The sequence below is a fragment of the Pelodiscus sinensis genome, chromosome 5 (genome assembly GCF_049634645.1).
Source record: "Pelodiscus sinensis isolate JC-2024 chromosome 5, ASM4963464v1, whole genome shotgun sequence".
NCBI classification, from domain to species: Eukaryota; Metazoa; Chordata; order Testudines; family Trionychidae; genus Pelodiscus; species Pelodiscus sinensis.
In genome coordinates this window covers 86,800,765-86,823,059 of record NC_134715.1, presented here as the reverse complement: position 1 = coordinate 86,823,059, position 22,295 = coordinate 86,800,765, and the positions used below count along the sequence as shown (strand labels likewise).

General features: G+C 43.5%; 1 protein-coding gene across 4 annotated transcripts in view; it reads left to right on the top strand.

Moving 5' to 3' along the window:
- Positions 1 to 22,295, top strand: part of DCUN1D4 (defective in cullin neddylation 1 domain containing 4) — a 57,675-nt gene that overhangs the window by 28,748 nt on the left and 6,632 nt on the right. For all 4 annotated transcript variants that reach the window (XM_025179927.2, XM_075930443.1, XM_075930444.1 and 1 more), the window contains 4 exons: positions 2,863 to 2,954; positions 6,596 to 6,666; positions 14,350 to 14,441; positions 17,677 to 17,785. In XM_025179927.2, the coding sequence (XP_025035712.2) occupies positions 2,863 to 2,954; positions 6,596 to 6,666; positions 14,350 to 14,441; positions 17,677 to 17,785 (364 nt within the window). The remainder of the gene's footprint in view (positions 1 to 2,862; positions 2,955 to 6,595; positions 6,667 to 14,349; positions 14,442 to 17,676; positions 17,786 to 22,295) is intronic.

Sequence of the window (22,295 nt, the reverse complement as noted above, 5' to 3'; positions counted from 1 at the left end):
TGGGTTGAATATAAGTTTATAACTTTTAAATAACTAAAAAGAGAACAAATGGGAAGGGTGATGTTGTTTTGCATCACATAGCAACTTTGTCAGGAGCAAAAGAAGAACGTTTTATCCTCAAGTCTGGTTCAACATTGAATCTATTTTTTTTTTTTTTTTTTTTTTTGAAGAAAACCAAAGATGAGAAACTAGATTCACACTTGTATGTCGTGACGAAAGGCATTAAGAACTTGACTGCTTTCTCAGATAAATGTGAATATTCGTTTCTACCGCTCAACCAAAAATCAATCAAGGAGGGTTTTATCAAAAGTTCTCTTTTAAGGCAGAGTCACAGGAAAGTTCAGTTAATGAATCCACTTCTGATGCACTCAGTTGTAGTATTACTTCATTTTCGGTGTCAGTAGTAAATGGGTTCTTAATCCACATTTTACTGGCATCAATTGGAGGAATTGGTATAGTCTGGCTGCGTGGCTCCCCTATCAAGCCAAGGTCAAGCAACCAGTTTGGAGGGGCAAAGAGGGTGGAGGAGGAGGCATAAAACACACTAAGTGATGAAGAAAAGCCTGGCCTTGGCCAGCACACAATCCCACTCTTTACCCTTTCTATGGGTACAAAAGAGGTGGGATGAAGACTCATTACCCTTCAAAATGAACCATGACTATAAGTTGTAAGGAGCAGTACCCAGGAGTATGTATAGCGGGTATATATATTTGGACCTACTAAGGAGGAGTAGGGGCAATAGGGAAACAGGGAGATAAGCAACGGGTTGGACAGCAGATCTGGGAATGAAACAATGGGAAGCAGACTCTACCAGTGTATAGAATTATGGATATGCATTCTTAAAGTAACCCCAACAAACACCGCCTTGCACTGCACATCTGATCTTCTGCTTTCTATCTTCATTACCAGAACTGGGGGAGGGGATGAAGGGAAAGCCCTTTAACAAACTCACATGGCATTTGGTCACACTTCAGGGGTTTTTGGTGGTTATCAACCTAAGTTGGATTTTAAACCAGTGATCTATAGGTTAAGGTTTGAAGTTCTTGTTACAGTTCCTTTAGCCATCCAGTCAAAGTTGTTGAAAAAGTTCCAAGCTTTGAAAGAAACTTTATTTGTACTAGGGATGTTAGATGTTGGGTAATGCATGAATTCTTAGCCGTTATTCAACTATTCTATAGTTCCTGGGGGTGGGGCCTACAGCTAGTGCAATCGGGCCCCATTCCTGGGCAGCCCCCTGCCATCCTGGGCTGCTGCCTCTGTACTAGAGGCAGCAGTGTGGGGTAGCTGGCAGTCAGTCTGCATGGGAAGCTGGTTTTTAAACTGGCTCTGTATCAGAGGCAGCAGCTTGGCATGCCAGGCGGGAGACAGTCCGCAAGGGGAGCCAGTTTAAAAACCGGCTTCCCGTGCAGACCGACTGCCAGCTACCCCAGAGGCAGCAGCATGGGGTGGCAGCAGCCCCTGTCTGCGGGAGGTCCAAGTTCCCCACAGACAGAAGCTGCTGCGGGGAGAGGGGGAGGCTGCTATAAAGCAGCCTCTGTCCACAGTGGTCTGGGCTGGCTGCAGACAGAGAATGGTCCAGCAGCAGCCCCTGTCCGCAGGGAGTCCGAGCTCTCCACCCACAGAGGCTGCCCACATCCTGTGGAACAGCCTCTGTCTGTGGTGAGCTTGGACGCACCATGGTCAAAGGCTGGTCCCCAGCAGCAGCTGCTGTCGGTAGAGGGTCCCAGCTCCCTGTTGACACAGCTGGGCTCCCCTGTGGTCAGGGGCTACTACCATGAAGCAGCCTCTGTCCATAGCAGCCTGGACCCAGTGCACATCACTCTTCTGCTTCTGACTTAGTTCCGGGAGTAGATCAACTGCCTGCTGTCCTGTGCTGGTGTCTCTGATATTGAGGCAGCAGCATGGGGTGGCAGCAGCCCCTGTCTGCATGGGGTTTGCGCGCCCCGTGGAAAGAGGCAGCAGCATGGGGATGGGGGGGGGGGGGGGCAGGTGGCAGTGCAGAGCTGGTGATCTGCTGGTGATCTGCTGGCTGTCTCCAGCACTGGCTCCTGCTTCCTGCCACCCCTTGTTGCCTCTGATACAAAGGCAGCAAAGGGGAGGGGATGCTAGTAGTTGAGAAGATTAAGCCTAGGCTTATTGGTTAATTGTATACTCAGTTACCTGCTTACGTCCCTAATTTGTATATTTGATATTTCTAGTATTTAGTTTTGTTGCTTACTCCATTACCAATAGTTGTGTAAAGGTGCAAGATATTGATTAAAATGCTTAAGATTAAGCAGGGCTTTGGATTTTACCTAAACACCAATAAAATCCCTGATGCTGGAAAAGAAGAGAAAATAAAAGAAAATAAACTGGTGTTGATGCAGTGAACCTGGAGATGGTTACGTTATGTGTATCCAAGGGCTTGTCTCCATAGATCAGTAACGCAGACTAAAGGAGTGTGATTTTTAAAGTGCATTTGTATGTTGTGCATTAACAAATCTGTTTAGCCTTTATTGATGTTCATTAAAACTTCCATAGTATGCTTTCATGTAGTGCTGCTTCTTCAGTATTGCGTTCTTCAGCACACTAACGTTACAAAGAGATTATTCCTTACAGTATATATTATTGTGTGTGTGTGTGTGTGTGTGTGTACACACACACATTACTCATTACAGTATACACCATTTTTATATCTACAGAAAGCTCAAAAATTTCCAAAAATACTCCCCCCACAAATGAAATGAATAAAGCCTGAGAAACAGAAGCTCCAAGATTAAACTATCCATATTGGGAAAATGATATTGCCATTTGTACTGGCTAATTGTGTCTTGATTACAAAGCCATTTTTTAAAATATAATTATTATTTTCTCCATTTTTAGCATGTATAGAAAATATGATTCAACTAGAATAAAGACAGAGGAAGAAGTTTTTTCAAGTAAGAGGTGCTTAGAATGGTTCTATGAGTATGCAGGTAAGTTGATATGTACCAACACTGAATCCTGACAGCTGTCTAAACTTGTATTTGAAATTTAAAGGCATCATTTAATGAGATGGTTTTTTCCCCTATAAATTTCAGTCTGAATACAGAGGTTGTTTGGTAAAGCAAAAAATTTAAAAAAGAATCCTTAAATAACCTGTTTATAAACAGAGAATCCAAAGGACTTCAAGATGTGCCTGTGCCTGTGCTTGTCTGAAAAAAGAATTAGCACACCAGAGGCAGTATTTTTCCCAAACAAGAAATATTTCAAATGCAGATAATATTTTCACACTATTTTGGTTTTAAGTTACACACAATTAAAATAAACTAGTAACTGTTCATTAATCAAATCTATACAATTTATTTCTAATATCTATACACTAAATTGTTTCCATCTGAAGACTGATTAACTCACTGGTTTGAGCTATGATCCCTTATAACTGAGAAGTGAAGACACCTCATGACCTAGGCCCGGTTTTAAAAGGGGAAGGAGGTTAGCCATATTTAGTTGTTAACTTCTACATTTGGTTCTAGTTATAAACAGAGAAGGGAACAGATTCCTGAGATCACATTTCCTGAACGAGTCTTTCCTTTGAATTGTCTCGGAGGGTAGCTGTGTTGGTCTGTAACTTTAAAAATGAGTAGTCCTGTGGCACCTTTAGAGGTGGCCAACCAGGTAGAGACGAAGAGCCAAAACAGTGGTGGATAGAGTGAGAAGAGCCATGTATTATCCACAAAGACCTTGAGTTTAAGGTGCTTCAGCTCTTCCCCCTCCTCCTCCCAACCCAGGGCTCTTCCCCTCCTCCAGAGCCAGTCACTCCCAGTCCCCTCCCCCCGCTCTAACCTAATCCCCCTCCACTCCTCCAGAACCAAGCACACACTCCTCTTCCACTCTAAACCAATTCCTCTCCCTTCCTCCAGAGACAGGCACATGCGCGCACACACACACACGGCTCTAACCTAAAGCCTGGGTCCTGGAGCCATTGCCGCCACACACTACTTCCTCCAGGCGCTGGGATGCCATGTGCAGAGCAGCCAGCCATGAGCAGGCACTGGGGCACCGTGCACGGAGCGGCTGGCCTGAGCAGTCTGGGTGCGCAGCTCAGAAGCAGCAGCAGGAGCCACGATTTTTTTTTTATTCAAAGAGCTGTGGGTTGGCCACTCCCGAAATAGCCTTTGAATTTTCCTTAAAGAAACACAGTGTAAACCAGGTACATGCTGATCCTTTTTTTTGCTCAGGAATTTAAATATGACATCTGTGTTGGCTGCCTTATGCATCCACAAAGACTTTTGTGTTTAAGGTGCTTCAGTCTCCACCCCCACCCCCGCTCTAACCCAATGCCCCCTCTCTCCCAGAGCCAGGTACTCCCAGCCCCCCACCCCCCCTTCTCTAATCCATCCCCCTTCCCAGAGCTAAGCAACCCCCTCCACTCTAACCCAGTCCTTCCTCTCCCCCCCTTCCCTCCCCCCAGCTGTAACCTAATGCCTGGGTCCCGAAGCTGCCGCTGCCACGTGCTTCTCTCTCCAGGTGCAAGGATGCCATGTGCTTGGTGGCCGGCTGTGTGTAGGTGCTGGGACACTGTGCGCTGAGCAGCCGGCCGTGAGCAGTCCGGGCGTGTGTCTCAGAAACAGCAGGAGCTGCATTTTTTTTTTTTTTTTAAATCAAAGATCCGCATGTGGCTCGAGAGCCGTGGGTTGGCCATCCCTGCCTTAGAGACTAACAAATATATAATAGTGAGCTTTCATGGGTAAGACCCACTTCATCAAATTAAGTATGGGGGTATATTTTAGTCTTGTTCTCGCTATTGTATATTGAATAGGACTTAATTTTAGCCATTTGTTCTGGGACCACCTTTTATGACATACTGCATTCTTTGACAACATACAGATTCTTTTTCTAGAGTGGTACACACACAGTTGTCCTATTTGAAATGGGAGAAAAAAAATCTTGTAGTATTTGTAGTACTGTAAGGAACTGTTAAGGAGAAAACTGAATACGTGGTAGTCAGAGAAATAGGACCATGGCTAGTGAATCTGAAAACATGCTTACAACTTTAGGGGGTGGGTGGGTGGGTGGCTGCTGGTTTGGATGCATGATATTAAATGTTCTCCTTTATAGTCCTTTGTGGCGTCTGAACATCTAATAAATTACCCCTTAATTTTTGTTGATAATGCTGTTAAAGCAAATAATGATTAATATGAACCAAACTAGTCAGAGGTCTTTGTATCTGGCACTTTGGGAGAAGAGAAGGGCAAGGTTGAGAGAAAGGGAGACACCTTATTGCCAGATTCCTTGCCTTTATTTGTGGCTGTATGGATTTCCTGCCTTTGTTCTGACTATTAAAATAATTCATTCTTGACAAGAAAGAAGGACGAGAGGATGGTAGCGTGTTAAAAATCTTTGGTTTTCCATTTGCTGCATCTGCAAAGGTGCGAAGGAGGCAGGGAGAAGGGAGTGTAGTTCTGTTCAGAATGGTGTTACAACATTCCTAGAAAACACATTTTCAAATGAGGATCTTGTATGTTCACTTCATAGATTTTTTTTTCTTTTACCCAAACTCACTGTTGATGCTACATTTCCCCCCAATGTGACTTTCCCTTATAAAATGACAGAAATCATATTTAACCTTTGTTTTGAGTGGCTGAAGGGGAGAATAATGGAAAGATAAGGAAATAAAGGTGGGAAACATGTACAGTTAAAAAAAACTCTTACTTCTAAATTGAACACGGAATATTTAAGCCTGATAGAAGACTGACTAACTCAAAAGTGAGGGATCAGCCACAGTTCTCATGATAAAACCATGGGGTTTCTTTTTCTAAGCTTTATTATTATTATTATTTTGTTATTATTATAATATATACTTCTGACAGTTGTCATAGAGCAAATTGCAGAGATTCTGAAGTAATCTTGATTTGATTGCTCTTCTTGCTGTTATATTTTCTAAAGCCTGTTCGTATAGCAATTATTTTGCAGACTTTTGCAGGATTTTTAATATGGGTGAACTCTCCATAATGTGGTACAATATGGTATTGATGCAGTGTAAATAAAAATGGACATGAGGGTCCTACTTCAGATTTTTTTTAAATGACTCAGAAGGTAGTTATAGTTGATAAAAACAAGTACATTGTGCATTAGATTCTGGGGGAGAACAGTCCTATAGTAGTATAACACATTTGTTAGCCATCTATAGTTTCTCCTTTTTAAAAAAAAATCGTATTCTCATACAACTGTACATATTTATTGTCTAATTGAGAACTTTAAAATTTGTCCAATAACCTCCGTATTCAGTTCGCCTGGTATAGCAGCACTTTGTTACTGAACCAGTTTCAGAAGTCTTTGTTCTCTAGTACCTTATTTACTTTTCAGAATTGCTGCAATTACTAGGTACTGTGGTACAAGTTAAAGAATGGAAAGATAGTGATATTTTCTTTCTCTCTTCTTATGCCTTGCCAGAGATAAACTTTTAGCATAGTTTAATATGCAGATACTTCTTTTACAAGGGGATATGTTAAAGGAAATTGAATCCTACTGAAGTTCACCTTATCCTGTATGAATCCTTCTCTTTTACAGCGGTGATGTGCTTGTGGTGAATTTTAATTTAAACAACAATATTGTGAAATGTTGTTGATTACAGGAACTGATGACATTGTAGGTCCTGAAGGCATGGAGAAATTTTGTGAAGACATCGGAGTTGAACCAGAAAATGTAAGTTTTTGCTTTTCCCAAAATACGTAAGTCACCAAAATAGATCACTAGCCTGTCTTGTATCTATCAATCTTTTATCATTCAAGTTTGACAATTTTTGAATTGGAAAATTGAAGAAACCATTGTTTAATGGAAAGGCATAAACCAGGCATAAACCAGACATGTTTTGTATTATTGCTTGCCACACCTGAAATTCATAGCAGAGATCTCAAAAGTTCAGAGTTTTTGTTTGGATAGGATTAAGCTGTTAAGGAATTAATCTGTTTTTTTTTTTTTTTTTTTTTTTTTTTTTGTATCCATTGATATTCATTCTAAATAGTGCCATTTTTCACTCAGGCTTGGTCTACACTAGTAGTTTAGATCGTATTTAGTGGCATAAGGTTGATTTTTTTTTCTAAACAATTCATCCCCACTACCAAGTCCATTCCATCGATGTTAAGGGCCACAAGTTGATTTCAGTATTCCTGCTTTTCACGAAAGTAATATGAAATTCAGCCTTGCATGATCCACTTTACCGTAGTGTTGCAGAAGTCAATGTTCTTGGCCTCTGGGAGGAATCCCACAGTGCCCCGCTATGTCTGCTCTGGCCAGGACTTGAGACTGTGCTGCTCTCCAGATGAACAGGAAAAGCCCTAGGAAATTTTGAATTTCATTTCCTGTGTGGACAGCTTTGTAAGCACACTTCAGAGCAGGCAGCGCACCTGACCAGGAGTTCCATGAGTTCAAGTTCCTTGGGCTCCAGTTTCTATGGGTGCAGACAAGCACCAGCATAAAGTGTGAAAGAGATCTTGGACCTCGTTGATGCGTGGGGAGAGGAATCTGTTCTCATGAAGCTCTGAACCAGCAAACGAAGCACAGATATCTGTGCAAAGATCGCAAAGTCCATGGTGCAGAAAGGATAGGCCAGGGATGCCCGGCAGTGCCATGTGAAAATAAAGGAGCTGAGGCAATCCTCCTAAAAGACAGAGGAGATAGACAGATGGTCTGGAGCATTGCCACAAACATGCTGCTTCTATGTGCAGCTGCATTTGTTCCTAGAGGGTAAGCTGACTGGCTTCTCCAGCCAGATCCCATGGGATCCTCCTAAGACACTCATCAGATCAGTAGCATGGAAGACAGCATGGAGGAGAAGAATGAGGAGACTGGTCAGCCAGTGAGCAGGGCAACTGATGTGGCCAAGAGCTTGTTATAACCTTAGAGACAATCCCCTACTCCCAGGACATCTTACAGTGAGGCACTGATCCTGGGGAGGGCACTTCTTATGAGTTGACTTTTTTTGGGGGGGGAGGGGGGACTACAAATGGGCTCATGAGCTCCTAAAGCAGTTAGGAAGAATGTGTGGTGTACTCTTTTGCCTACATAGTGCAGGGGGCCCAGAACAAATTGTTAACATGTCTGGAGATGGAGCAGGAATCCTCCCTTCACATCTCCATAAAGCACTCATAGAGGAACTCTTTAATCCTTCTCACAAGATTTCTGAGGAGGCCTGCCTTATTCCATCCTCTACACTAGAACGCTTTCCTATGCAAGTGTGACGGACTGGGCCGTGTCTGGGCACAGCTGAGGGCGTCCGCTCAGAGCGAATTGCTCAAATCCGGGGCTACTTACAGCCTCCGACTGGTGACCTCTCCACACAGGCCACAAACCAGTCCCACAGAGCGCTTCAGCAACCTGCCTGAAGCCTCCCGAGCAAAACCCCTCCGACACTCCAGCAATATCCGTGCCCCAGATGGCCCTGAGCCTATACACAGGTGGGGGGTCCTAGCACCCAATCCCACCTACCCCGAACAAGTTCTGTCCGGTTCCAAGAAACCAGCCACAGATCCCTGGTCAATTTACCCTCTGGACCTCATCCACAAATCACGCTGGGCCAATCCTTTAGAATCTATATCTAAAGGTTTATTATTACAGGAAAGAAAAGCATGAGAGTAAGATTAATAAAGTACAGTACGTTACATGCACCGAATCTCCCAGTTCTCGATGCAGGCTCTAGCAGAGATGTTACAGCTGCTGGTTTAAAAGTTCTTATTGCACATCCTACGATCAGGATGGGTTCACAGGTCTTCCGGGCTCTTCAATCCCTGCAGTGCTGCCTCTGGGATGAAGTGCTGAGTTGAGAACCAAATGGCATTGACCACATGGCCTCTTTATACTCCTTCCTGGCCTCTTCTAGTATGTAGCAGGTCACCTGGTCCTCAGCCTCTCTGTGTTCCCTGCTGGCTGCTCTCAGGACAGCCCCCATTCTTTGGGTGTGTCTTTGGCCCATTGAGAACCATTGTTCCACAGGTAATTAGCATGTCCACAGGCTCCACAGGCTCGGCCCTGCCCAATGCTTAACCACAGGGAAATCTTCAGGGAAATCTTCAGTTTCCACACACATTACAGATCTACACACACAGACATTATATACTCACATAAACAGTGTACACAGGATCAGAAAACAACAAGCTCCCATTCAATACCCCACATGGCTCCCTTTCATACAGATTTCTGGGGCCAACACCCCCTCCTAGGGGTGCAGCAGCGATCTGGCTGCTTCCCTCCAATTCGGTAATGTGACAGCAAGCCACCAGAAAATGGTCTGGCATCATTTCAGCATTAAGGACCAAGTTTCTGGCCACATTCAGTCAGCATCAGCTCCCTGTCACTCTGAGTGATTCAGAGAAGACTGATCTCGCAGGACAACTTGGATGAAGGGGAAGCTTTTAGCTGCTGCCTCTGCTACTAACTACCATTTGCTCATCCCCAGTGAAGCATGGCTTTAGCCACTGGGCTCTCCATCCCTTCCCTCCTAGTCTCCCACTCGCAGGCTCCTGTGGGAATGGAGAAGGTAGCACTCTCCCAACAAGCGGCTGTGCTGAATATGTAGGGGTAACACATGAGCTGTTGCCCTCCCCTTCCACCCACAGGATTGTGTCCTGGCAAGTTCCTTACCATGCTTGCCATCAGATCATGTGAGTCCAGCTGTTCCCCCTGCTGTAAAATGTCTGCTTTAAAGCATAACTTTGGCTTTGTACAGAACACATCTCCATTGTCTTTAGAAAGACCTTCAGTGTATGTGAACAGATGAGGATTTAGGTTCTGCGGTGCATCTTCTGTAATGTGTGTCCTTGTAACTTTTTGTTACTGCAGGACCAGCAGGCAGGTTGCTGTGCATTCCCTGGCTACACCAGCTGTCTGCATCGCACAAATCCAAAGGCAAAAATGGACAAGGGAAACATGTTCAAGGAGCAAATGCAATCCACCCACTTGGACAGGGGACACACAATCAAGTGTAGAAATATGCTACTGGGGGCCTAAGGGATAGGGCGCTAGCCTGGGAAGGATAGGGTCATGGGTTCAATATGCAAGCAGCGCATCAGGAAAAGAGAGCATGTAGGGAACTGCAAATGAAGCTCCAGAATGTCGTCTTGTCCGTGATGTGTGATGGAGTGCATGGTAGGTTTCCCAGTCATGTACCTGGAGAGGCTCCGCCAACTCTTGTGGACCAGCTTTCTCTCCTTATCCAGTTTCATAGTCTCTTCTCCCAGGGTATGTCTACACTACAGCACTAATTCGAACTAACTTAATTCGAATTAGTTAATTGGAACCAAGCTAATTCGAATTAGTGCATCTAGACCTAAAAACTAATTCGAATTAGCGTTTTGCTAATTCGAAATAGCATGTCCACATTGAGTGGACCCTGAACCGAAGTTAAGGCTGGCCGGAACCAGTGCCGGAAGTGCATCAGGTTAGGACTTAGAGAGTGGAGCTGCTGCCTCAGGCTAGCTGAGGGCTGTGCTTAAGGAGACCTGACCCCCCCCACCCTGGACAGACAATTCTCAGGGTTCCCCACTTGCTTGTCTACCTCTATGAGGAACAGCAAAGCAGTCCTGTCTTGGAGTGCCCTGAGTGCCTACGCTCGGCACATCACAGCACTCGGCCATCAGCCCGGCTGCACTTGCCGCAGGCTGCCATCCGGCGGGGGGGAGGGGGGGAAGGGAGGATCAATCGGTGGGGGCTGTCCGGATCCAGGAGGCCCTGCAAGAGAACTTCCACCCCAAGGAACCTGCAGAGCCACCCCAGTCCTCCCCATCGGAGGCTCGTGCCCCATTCCTCCCTCACCACCTTCCACTTACCCGTCCCTAGCCCCCCTTCCTGATGTAAAAAATAAAGGACACGTCTGTTCAAAAATAAACTCTCTTTATTTAACAAAACTTGGGGGGGGGAATTAACCTCTGGCGAGACTGGGAAAAGGAGGTGGAAGAGGGAAAGAGAGAGGGTTGGAGAGGGGAGGGGGAAACCTGGGAGGAGGGAGCTGGAAGGGGGGAAGCCAGGGGAAGAAGGAGGGGAAATATAAAACTATGGTACACCATATCTTCAGTACTGTGTACAGGTGTGGTCTCCGCACCTCAAAAAAGATGTTTTGGCCCTGGAAAGGGTTCTGGAAAGGGCAACTAAAACGGTTAGGGGTTTGGAACAGGTCCCATTTGAAGAGAGGTTAAAGAGACTGGGACTTTTCAGCTTAGAAAAGAGGAAACGGAGGGGGGATATGATAGAGGTATATAAAATCACGAGTGGTGTGGAGAGGGTGAATAAAGAAAAGTTCTTCATTAGTTCCCATAATAGAAGGACTAGAGGACACCAAATGAAATGAATGGGTAGCAGGCTTCAAACTAATAAAGTATTTGCTTTGTAAAGAAGTAGTCAACCTGTGGAACTCGTTTCCGCAGGAGGCTGTGAAAGCTAGAACTATAACAGAGTTTAAAGAGAAGTTAGATAAAGTTATGGAGGTTGGGTCCATGGAGTGCTATTAGCCAGGGGGTAGGAATGGTGTCCCTGGTCTCTGTTTGTGGAAGGCTGGAGATGGATGGCACGAGACAAATGGCTTGGGCATTGTTTTCGGTCCATCCCCTCCGGGGTAGCTGGTGTTGGTCGCTGTCGGCAGACAGGCTACTGGGATAGATGGACCTTTGGTCTGACCCAGTACGGCCGTTCTTATGTTCTAATCTCAGGGTCGGGGGTCTCACTGGACCAACTTGATTTTCATGCAAACCTGCTCCTGGGTTCGCATGTGGCCTTTGGTGTCCAGACTGGCAGCTATCCTGCCCTAGATGGCCACTTTCCTGTGCCTAGAGCGGAGATTGTGGACATTGGGGGCCTCCCCCCAAACCTGAATGAGGTCCACGATCTCTGCACTAGACCAGGCAGGCGCCTGCCTCTTGCAGCCCCTGGCAGGCTCTTGGGAGCTGCCAGCCTGGTCCTGGGAAGAGGCGGAGGCCTGGGTGACAGCATGTGGCTGGCTCATGCCGTGCCAGGTGCAGGGTCTGCTGGCTGGGTGCTGGCAGGCTTGCATGGGCACCATAGCCAGACCGTGGCCCTTTAAGGGCTCTGGGACCAGGAGGGGGGGCAGAAGAGTTTCCCTGGCTTGGCCCAGAGTGGCCACCAGGACAAGCTGGGAAGGGCTAGCCTCCAACTAGTTCGAATTAAGTGGCTACACAGCCCTTACTTCGAACTACTTAATTCGAACTAGGCGTTAGGCCTCGTAGAATGAGGTTTACCTAGTTCGAATTAACCGCTCCGCTAGTTCAAATTAAGTTCGAACTAGAGGTTTGTATGTGTAGCGCCTATGAAAGTTAATTCGAACTAACGACTGTTAGTTCGAATTAACTTTGTAGTGTAGACATACCCCCAGGGACCGTAGGACACAGGAGGGCGAACTCAAGGGCATCATAAAGCAAAAGACTGTCCTCACATGTCTGATTTTTTTTTTTCCCCCCACACCAAGGGTCCCACAATGGACTCCTTTTCTGTCCCTTTTATGTAGTGAGAGGGGTAACAGGTAAACCCACTGAATGCAGGGGCGCCTTGTTGAGAGCAATGTGCATGATTCTCAAAACTGACCATTCATAAATCTTTCTTTCAAAGCCTCTGAGTTGCACTGCCCCGTTCTGTGCTTTCGTTATTGCCCTGGTGTCTGGCTGCTCAAAATCTCTGATTAGGCACTCTGCCTCAGCCCTGCACCCTGCCAGATAGCTTTCCTGTGGCTCTCACAAATATTATGGAGCATATAGCGGGCTGTCACCACAAAAGGAATGTTGCGTTTGCTGAAATCTAACATAGTCAGTAGACTCCTAAACCTTCCCTTTAATGTCCAAAAGCACATTCCACTTTCATTCTGCACTAGCTCAGCCTGTTCTTTGAACTGCTCCTTACTGGGGTTCCAGCTGCCTGTCTATGGCTTCATGAGCTATGGGAGCAAGGGGTAGGTTGGTTTGCCAATGATCATTATTGGCATTTCCCCCTCTCTGATCCTAAATTTCCAATCTGGGGGGGACAAGTTCCACCGTGCATCATTCCGAAAAGGCAGGAGTTCTAAAGGTGTGCACATCACGCACTTTTCCACATTGATTCCTCTGTGAAATGGCTCTTGTGATCTGCCAGCGCTTGCAGCACCAAGAAGTACTCCTTGGCTACGTCTGCACTGCAGAGATTTTGCGCAAAAACTCGTGGAGCATCCACACTACGAAGCGCTTTTTTGCACAAGAAAAAGTACAGTAGATTATCAGAAGACAGGGCTTTTTGCACAAGAGTTATTCCTCTTTCTACAAGGAATAAGCCTTTTTGCACAAGACCTCTTGTGCAAAAAGGCATGTGTGGATGGACCACAGGAAACCCTTACTGGAAAAGCACATGTCTGATGGCTGTTCTGTGAATGGCCATCAAAGCTTTCTTGCACAAGAGCATTCATGGCAGTGTGGATGCTCTCTTGCGCAAAAGCACATGGTAGTGTGAATGCAATTTTGCGCAAGAACTTCTTGCGGAAGAGATCTTCCGCAAAAAGTTCTTGCGCAAGAAGCCTGCAGTGTAGACGTAGCTCTCTTGTGGTTTACATGTGCTCCTTAGCAAGGTGGTCAGGTGCCAAGCTGGGAGTATGAGTTCTGTCTAACACCCCATTGCAGCTAGGGAACCCCATTGTGGCAAAGTGCTCCACATTTTCTAGTGTCACTATCCATAGCAGAAGGGTTTGCTTTGGCCACTTGTATCACAGCAGCCCCCACTTTAGATTTCTTCACTCTGAATGGATTGCCAGCTCACCAGTAGCTGTCTGGCATTGCAAGCTTCTACAGAGCAATTGTCCCATGCTTCTCCACGATCAGAGCGGATTTCATTCAGGTATCCCTGCACTTCAGGGCGGGGGAAAGCAATTTGCAAAGTTCCAAGAAAGTGGCCTTGTGTATTTGGAAATTTTGCTCTGCTGATCATCCCATGCTTGTAGTACTATGCAATTCCCACCAGTCTGTGCTTGTTTGACTGCACTAGTGTGCTACTGTTTCCAGAGAATCGAATACTGGCGGCATTTCCAGTTCGCTCAACTCGAGGGCTTGCAACTCAGGGTCAGGGTAGGAGGTAGGGGACAGGAGCAGACTGAGGGTGTGAGGTGATCTGAGAATTGAGGTAGAATGCAATTGAAATCTAGTAATTTAAAATAGAAGTGCTTCTGAATAAAAGAGCAGTTTAATCAGTGTGTAAACCTTTTTTAAAAATATTTTTTCTGTAGTAGGAGTTTTAACATCCTGCCTGTTCCGCTCACATTTGAATGAATCTTAATCTAAACTGAATAAAAGGATTTGGCAACCTATTTATAAACTTTGAGAAATCTTTTGTCCTACTCCGTCCTAATATTGTCTCTTTTATAAACAGGTCGTTATGCTTGTTCTAGCTTGGAAATTGGATGCACAAAACATGGGTTACTTCACATTGCAAGAATGGTTAAAAGGAATGACGTCATTGCAGTAAGTGCCTTGAAAAGGTTACAAGATCTAATTTTGCTGTTGTAAATGTAATAATGTAAAATTTCTGTCATTGGTTTAGCACATAAAGAGGAGGACTCTGCTCTGGAGAACTAGACATAAGTGTTTCTTTTTTACTATAGCAAGTATGCCTCTGTCAGATACTTCCAGTGTGTTCTTGCAGCTAGCCAGCAATATATGTGCAGCCTAAGACTCATCACTTAAAACGTCTGCATATTGGGAAAATGTCACAGGTGTAGGGTGATATGTTCCAGACTGAAAGATCAATGCTTCTGTAATCAGGCACACTCTTGTATCATCCCACTCCAAATAAGTCTTCAAGTCTTAACCAAAATAACATGTCCTTGAAGTTGCTTTAGTCATACAATACCATATCTCAAACATAGTGATCGTTCTATAATTCTGGTCTGTTTACTCAAGTTAATTCCCACAAGCAGACTACTTTCAAGGGTTCTCAGTTACTTTTTCATATTTGTGGCTCCTTGCAGTTCTGTAGGAAACCTTCCAGATAAGCTTTTCTCTCCAGGCTTTTTCCCTCTTGGGGCTCCTTTTGGCACATCTAGTCTATCCCACCTCTCAGCTTTGTCTCTGCCATTTTAGAGCAGACCGGGCTGTTCAAGCTTGAAAGTTTCAAAGTTAATCTGGATGTTAGGCCACAGTACCAAGCTGTTATAGCATGCAGGTTTTAACACATCAGTAGCAATAGGCATCCTTGATTCTTGAAGGAATACATATGCAGTATTGAGAGGTAAAGAATTTACTCAACTAGTTTTATGGTAGCCTTGGCTATGGCTGAAGAGACCCACTTGAGAGAGCCAAATCTGCTACATCTGTTATGTTTTAGCTTTGCCTTCTGTGAACTTTTTTCTCCTGTACTATGCTGGCCTGCTTTCTCTTGTAACTCTGGAGACTTTTGTTAAGCTCTTGTTTACAAAGGCTGTGGTGCTGAGTGTGATCTTCCCAGTTGTCCATGAGCTCTTTTTTGCACACATCCGTGAAATGAAATTTTGGAAATCCTTTGGGTCTTTTTCCAGATGCCAGCTCACCATAGAGCTTGTCCTTTGGGATATGCTCATCATATTCATTTAGCACACATGCTCAAGCCAGCAGAGGAGTTTGTGTTTAAAGATTGTTTGCATGCTGGGTATACTAGCTTGCTTGAGCACTGCTTATCCCTCCAGGGGTATGTCTACACTGCGCAGCTATTTCAGGATACCAGAGGTATCCCAAAATAGCTACCCTATGTCTTAACAAGCCTCCCGTTATTTCAAAATATTTTTTGAAATAATGGGCATGCTATTTCGTCATCCCTGTCTCTAAATGGTGTGTTGTTTTGAAATTTGGCACCGTGTAACTAAGCTGTTATGAAATAGAATCGAAATAAGATACAATTTGTACTATGGAAATTGTCTATCTTATTTTGAATTTAAGGATGCTGTGTAGATGCACCCCAGGATATTCCAAAGATTCAGTGATGGTAACTCATATGAAAGCTGTTGCGCTTCATTTCTTGCTGAGAGTAGAAGTTCCATGCCATGCTCCAGTACAAAAGTGTGCAGATAACATATGCACAATACACAGAGATCTTGGTGTGTTGTCAGTTTGTTGTTTTGCTGTAATCTCTTGTTTAGTTTAGACATTATTATGCTGGCTGTTATGATATGGATGTTGAGTTCCATTTCAAATGAAAGGTTGACTGCAGTAGTGGACTTCAGTTAAGTGAACTTGTTCATCACTTCAAGTTTATAGTTGTTGATCTTGATGGAGTGTTGTGACGGCGCGTTGGGGGTCCCCCGTCTCCTGCACCCCGAAATGGCACAAACAGACTGCACCAGCCGATGGAATAGAGGAAGTTTATTGCCTCTCCAGGATACAGCACAGCACAGATGTAATCTGGACCCAGAGCTGGGCTAGGATGCCTCAGGCCCCCTTGCGATGGGGGGAGACTGGGCCCCTAAACTCCAGCCCCTTTCCCTAGGCTGTCTCCTCCATGCTCCCAGACTGCAACTCAACTCACTCTCTTCCAGCCCTGCCCCACAGCCAGGGCAGCCTCCACCTTCCTTTGTTCCTCTCCATGGGGGGTATCTAGTTCAACCGGTTTGGCATCACCTTTGCATAGTGAGGTTTTCCCTGCTGGGTCTTGCTCCAGACAGCAGAGGTCACCACAGCCCAGCAAGTACCCCCACTACGTCACAAGTGTGCTGCTTCAACTTGTTGGCACATTACGTTCTTTTTTTTCTAGGCTTGTGGTAAGCACAAAGCCATAGTAGGCTTTGAAAAAACTGTTCTCAACATTTTAGGTAGGCTTCTGGGTAAGTTTTCGCTGCTGCATTGTCAGCAAAGAGGAGGTATTGGATGAGGACCTCCTGAGCCTCTGTTTTAGATCAGAATCTTGCAGGATTGAACAGCTTTCCATCAGATTTTGTGAACAAGTAAATTCCCTCAGATGAATGATCAAAAGCTTATTTAGTAGCAAGGTTGGTGCAAGTACATGAATCTAGAAAGCCTCAGACTGAACTGTCATATTGGACTGTAGTGTATGTGTTTTCATGGAAGGACTAACTCAGGGTTTAGCAGTTAAAGGAACATCTTGTCTTTTCTAGAAAGAGCAAATAGTCTGTTTCTACTGACATGGTCAAAAGCCTTTGTGAAATCGATGAAAGCTTGTAAAGGGGCTTTTTTTGTTCTCCACATTTCTCTTGGAGTCTTCTCAGCAGGAAGATTGTATAAATAATAGACCTTTCAGCTCTGAAGCCACTGATTCAGGATTGATTCTGTATATAAATAACTGCAAATTGTGATAGTAGTCAGACTTTGTAAGCAGAAGAAAATCACAGTGGTATATTTTAAATCAATTTTTGAATTGGTGCAAACACTGTGTAGATGCTCTCTTCCGTTTAAGTGGCTGATTTAGGTTTAAATTAAACCTGCTCCTAATCAACTTAAATTGAAAAAACCCTCTATTCTTAAACAAAATAAGTGTGTCCATATGGAGGTTTGCAACAGTTTAAAGAAATCCATTTCCGTTCACACCTTAAGTTAAACTGGTTCAATATTCTTATGTCAGTAAGCCCACAGGTGTGTATTTAGTTTTCATGGAGGATGCATAGAGAAGTGGGGGAATGAAGACAAAGTTAAGGATATTTGGGATAACTTTTTTCTAAAAATTCAAATAAAAATCTAGTGTTGGATTATAAATATCTTCTCTCTTTTGTAGATGTGATACAACAGAGAAATTGAGAAATTCCTTGGATTATTTGAGATCCTTATTAAATGAGCCTACAAATTTTAAGCTTATTTATAGATACGCATTTGATTTTGCACGGGTGAGTAGTCCAGGACTCATATGACTTTTATTTTTATTTCTATGATCTCACCTTCACATGCAACAGCTAAAAGTCTTGACTAGTTGTTCTTAGGATGCCAACTAAGATCGCTTCCAAAACATACAGATGTACTCTCTTTACAGTTGACTGTTTTCAGCTACTATGTCTGCCAAATACCAACACGGTAGAGGGTAAAAAATGGGGGGATGGGCAGTACAGTTACTATTGTTCATTTTGGATGCAGTTAATCCCAGGTACAATCCCCTGCTTCACCAAAGACTTCTCGTATGACTTGGAGAAGTCATTTGGACCATAATTCTGTGTCAGTTAAAGTAAATGGCAGTTTCCATTGATTCCAGTCACTCAGGATCAGAGTCTTGGTCTCTCTGCCTTAGTTCCTCCATCTATAAAATAGGAATGGTACAGTAGAACCCCATATAACTGAACCTCCATTATCTGAGTTTTCATATTAATGTAACCACTAGCTGCTTGAGGCTGATATTCTTCCGTTTATCTGCATTTTTAGTTATCTGGCTGCAGTCCCAATTAGACTGGCTAATTGGGGCTCCACAGTACTTCCCTACCTCACAGAGATTTTTGTGGGAATAAATCCTTTAAAGAATGCGAGACACTTAGATATAATAGTAATGAGTACCTAAGATATATACATATGGTTGTCACTTATTGATTTGCACGCTAGTCCTTAAAAACTTGCACACTTATCTGAGATAATGCCTTAAAGGATTAATGAGTCTTTAACTGTCTCTTTTAACTAAAATAGCTGTCAACTGGTATTCTAAATAAATCTGACAAAATACTTACATTTCAAAATAAATTAGTAATTGCTGTTTCTGAACCTATGACTGTCTTGCAGAAAAGTCACACGTTTGGACACTGAGCAATAATGGAACCCAAAATCAGTTATTTAAACTGTTAAAGTACACTGAAAGCTGCTCTACGATCAGGGTGAGGGGAGGTGGTACAGTTAAAACTATTCTTCAAATGTACAAAGTCTAACAGTAACTCACAAGAATATCAGTGTCCCCTGTGATACTCTTTGTATGATTGACACAAGGCTTAGGAATGCCAGTAATTTTTCTTTTTTAATGTTTTCCATATGCTTATAATTGTGGCACTCTTCAATTGCTCTATTCAACGAAATGGGCTAGAGCTTTCCTTTTAACACATTAGAAATGAGGGGAAGGTGCAGTGTCATCACAATGAGATTTAAAAACAAAATGATGCCAAGTCCTTTACAGTACATGAAGGAGGGGAGAGAATGACAAAATAGCTTCCACTGTAAAAAAACTTCCTTCACTGGTGTTCTGACTGAGCCACATATTGATCTTTGTCAAGATGAGCATTAGATTTTTATTTTCTTTCAAAACCATTCACAAACCACACAACCCTACAATGTGATGTGGGAAAAGATGGCTGTGAGGTAAATACTGGTTCGTAACTTTTTCAGACAATTATAAGTAGTGTTCTCAGTACTTGTTCGACAGGCATCCTGATCTGATTTGACTTTTAATACAAAATCTGTACTGCTAATACTGTGGTGGATATCAGGGCTCATAATTGATTAAATGCTATTCCTACTCAAAAACATGAATAAAATAACGTGGACCTCCTCATAGTCACCAGGTATAGAACTGGGTGGGATTTTTTTTTCACAAAATGCCATTTTTATCAAAATATGCTGATTTGTCAAAACCAAAACTTTGTATAAATGTGTCTGTGTTGATTCATTGGGCCAAAAAAAGACAGCGTGTTTACCATCCAGTTGATGAAGGGTCAAGTCCCTGCTTTGTCTGAATAGAGCAGGAACTTGAATATGGATTTCCTGCATTGAAGTATGGGCCCTAACCATCAGATTGTTGGCTGCTGTGTCTGAATAGTTGTGAAAATAGTCTGTTTCTTTTCTATGCAAAATGAAATCTCAGGTTTTCACCTGAGAATGGAATTCTTGTTTTCTAACCTACCCTAACCAGGAATGAGATTGATCATACATATATTGTAAGGAAATTTAGATCAACTCTTTGTGATGTTAGAGCATACGTTGATTACTTCAGATGTAAGCTCCCCTGTTTGTGTGGCAAGACTGAAGATCAGACTCAAGAAAAACAAAAACTATCCAAGTGCCAGAAATTCACAGCAAAAAGCTAATAGCCCAGGCATTACAAAAGCAATTTCAGATTGAACTGAAGAACACATTTTAAGTGGTACAAAACTTAGGTCCATCACAGTAGTTCAATACTGACATGTGATGGTACTGCATGACGGTTTCATATATGCTGCAAAAACTATAGCTGGTTCATAGACAAGCAAGGCAAGGAAACAAACCAAAGCAAATACAGTAGACCCTCAAAGTTATAAATGAAGGTTGTTTATTACTCTGAAATGTTTACACTGTGAACAAAATGTTATTTTTCTTTCAAAAGTTTACACCTGAACACTGACTTACAGGAGCATTAAATCTACTATACAGAAGCAAAATGCTGAATTTAAATGAAACAAGCACAAAGCCAATTTCCTTAACTAATCAATTTTTTTTAACTTTTTTTTTGTATTTGCTTTTTCGGGGGAGGGGAAGGTGCCTGATTGCTTGTTCCTGTTCTAAATGACGTGTATTGTGACCATTCAGATTGTATTTCTTATATTATTACCTTTGAGATTTTACTGTATATCTATTCCTTCAAAACATCTCTAGAAAAAGTAGCAGCAAAATATTTGTATAAAACAAAGTAGTGAAAAGCAGCATGAGAATAAATGAGGAATATCCTGTGACTAGTATGATAATGTTATGTGGATAATATTGCCAAAGAAACTCAAGTGGCTGCTGAACGAGGAAATATTAAAACACTTTGCCAGTCAGACCCTTGTTAAGTTGATAAATGTCACTATCCAAAGGGCTTGTTAAGAATATACAAGAAATGAGAGTAATTGGCTAAACACTTTAAAGAGGTGAACACGTGAACACCACAAGAAATTGACTTTAATAAAGAAATTAAGCATCCAGTGTTGCACCTCTTGCAGTGACTCAAGAATGTAAATACCAACTTCAAGACAAACTGTTGGATTGCAGGGCACAGACCACAAATTAGTTGTGAGTTCTATACTTAGATTTCACCAACTAGTTGTCAAGTGAACTCAGATACTAACAGCCTTAATATAGAGTTACAGACAGTCCCTTTAGATACTTTGATCTAGCTTAACATCAAGGGGAGCATGCTTTTGTGATAATGTTCACTTACAGTAGAAATGGGGAACCTTTGGCCCATGGCCCAGATCCAGCTCATGGGCTCCCTCTGGCAGGGAGGAGGAAGCGGCTCTGTGTGCTGCTGTTCCCTGCTCCCCCAGAATCATGGCCAATGGAAGTAGCAGGGGGTTGTGCCTTCAAGTGCAAGGCAGCATGGAGCCACCTGTGTTCCCCTGGAAATTGCACCAGGTAAGCGCCTCAACCCCCTGCCCTCTCCTTATCCCACTTCCAACCCAGACACTGCATTGCCATGCTCAGCCTGCTCCCCAGTAGGCCTGTCCTACATACTGAACCCATCATTTTTGGCACCACCCTAGAGTCTAGAGGGGGACCCTAAAATCTACTAGCCCCTGGTATCCAGAAAAGAGAATCCGTCTCTAGCAGTAAGCCCTGAGTTTGTGCCCCTCCCACCCATGGGGCTGGAGTGTAAGGTGTCTCTTTTTTTTCTTCTTAGTTGGAGGCAAGGTCAAAGAGAGGTGAGGTTTTGTTTTGTTTCTCACTTTGGGTGTGTGTGTGGTCCCCCAACTGATTTTTCTGTGGATCAGTGTCCTTAACCCCCCCAAAATCCTCATCTCTGCCTTTCAGCAAGAATCACAGCAATATTCAGGTTACTCCCAGTCCCAATGGACCAGGCACTTTCACCATGTCAGTTGCACTTGAGGTATCACACCAAAGACAGTGCTTGTAACCAATCCTATAGCGCTATAAAATGTATTAAATAGGGAAAGGAGTGTTATTTACAAGTTAAAGCAGGTAAAACATATATACATGAATGAGTTAGTCTAAAGTTTCAAAAGATAATAAAAGTTTCTAAAATGAGCAAGCTCTATATGTCTTAAGGCTAACCCAGGCTCAGCAGCTGAGTATTTCTTATTTATGCCTGGAAACACTTTGCCACCCCAGAGACCATGCAGCGTAGGGATATTCAGTTACTACTACTTCGAAGTTTTATTCTCTTCTCCTGTCTTCTAAGCTGCAAATTTAGCTGATAGGTGTCCATGTGTATTACTCCTCTTCACAGGGAAGACAGCAGGACAACTTGTGTCATCTTGTTGTGATATTTAGGGAAAATCCAGTTGCAGTGTCCCACAATAGGGTATTGAGGAAACTTTCCTTTTGGGAAGGTTGCAACATCAAGAGAAGATCAGCTCTTCGTGCTAATTAACATGTGTCTCTTGTCTGGCAATTTACATGGTCGCAGGAGCTCACAATGCAGTTGCTCAAATATTGCCTTATAGCATAGGTTACAGA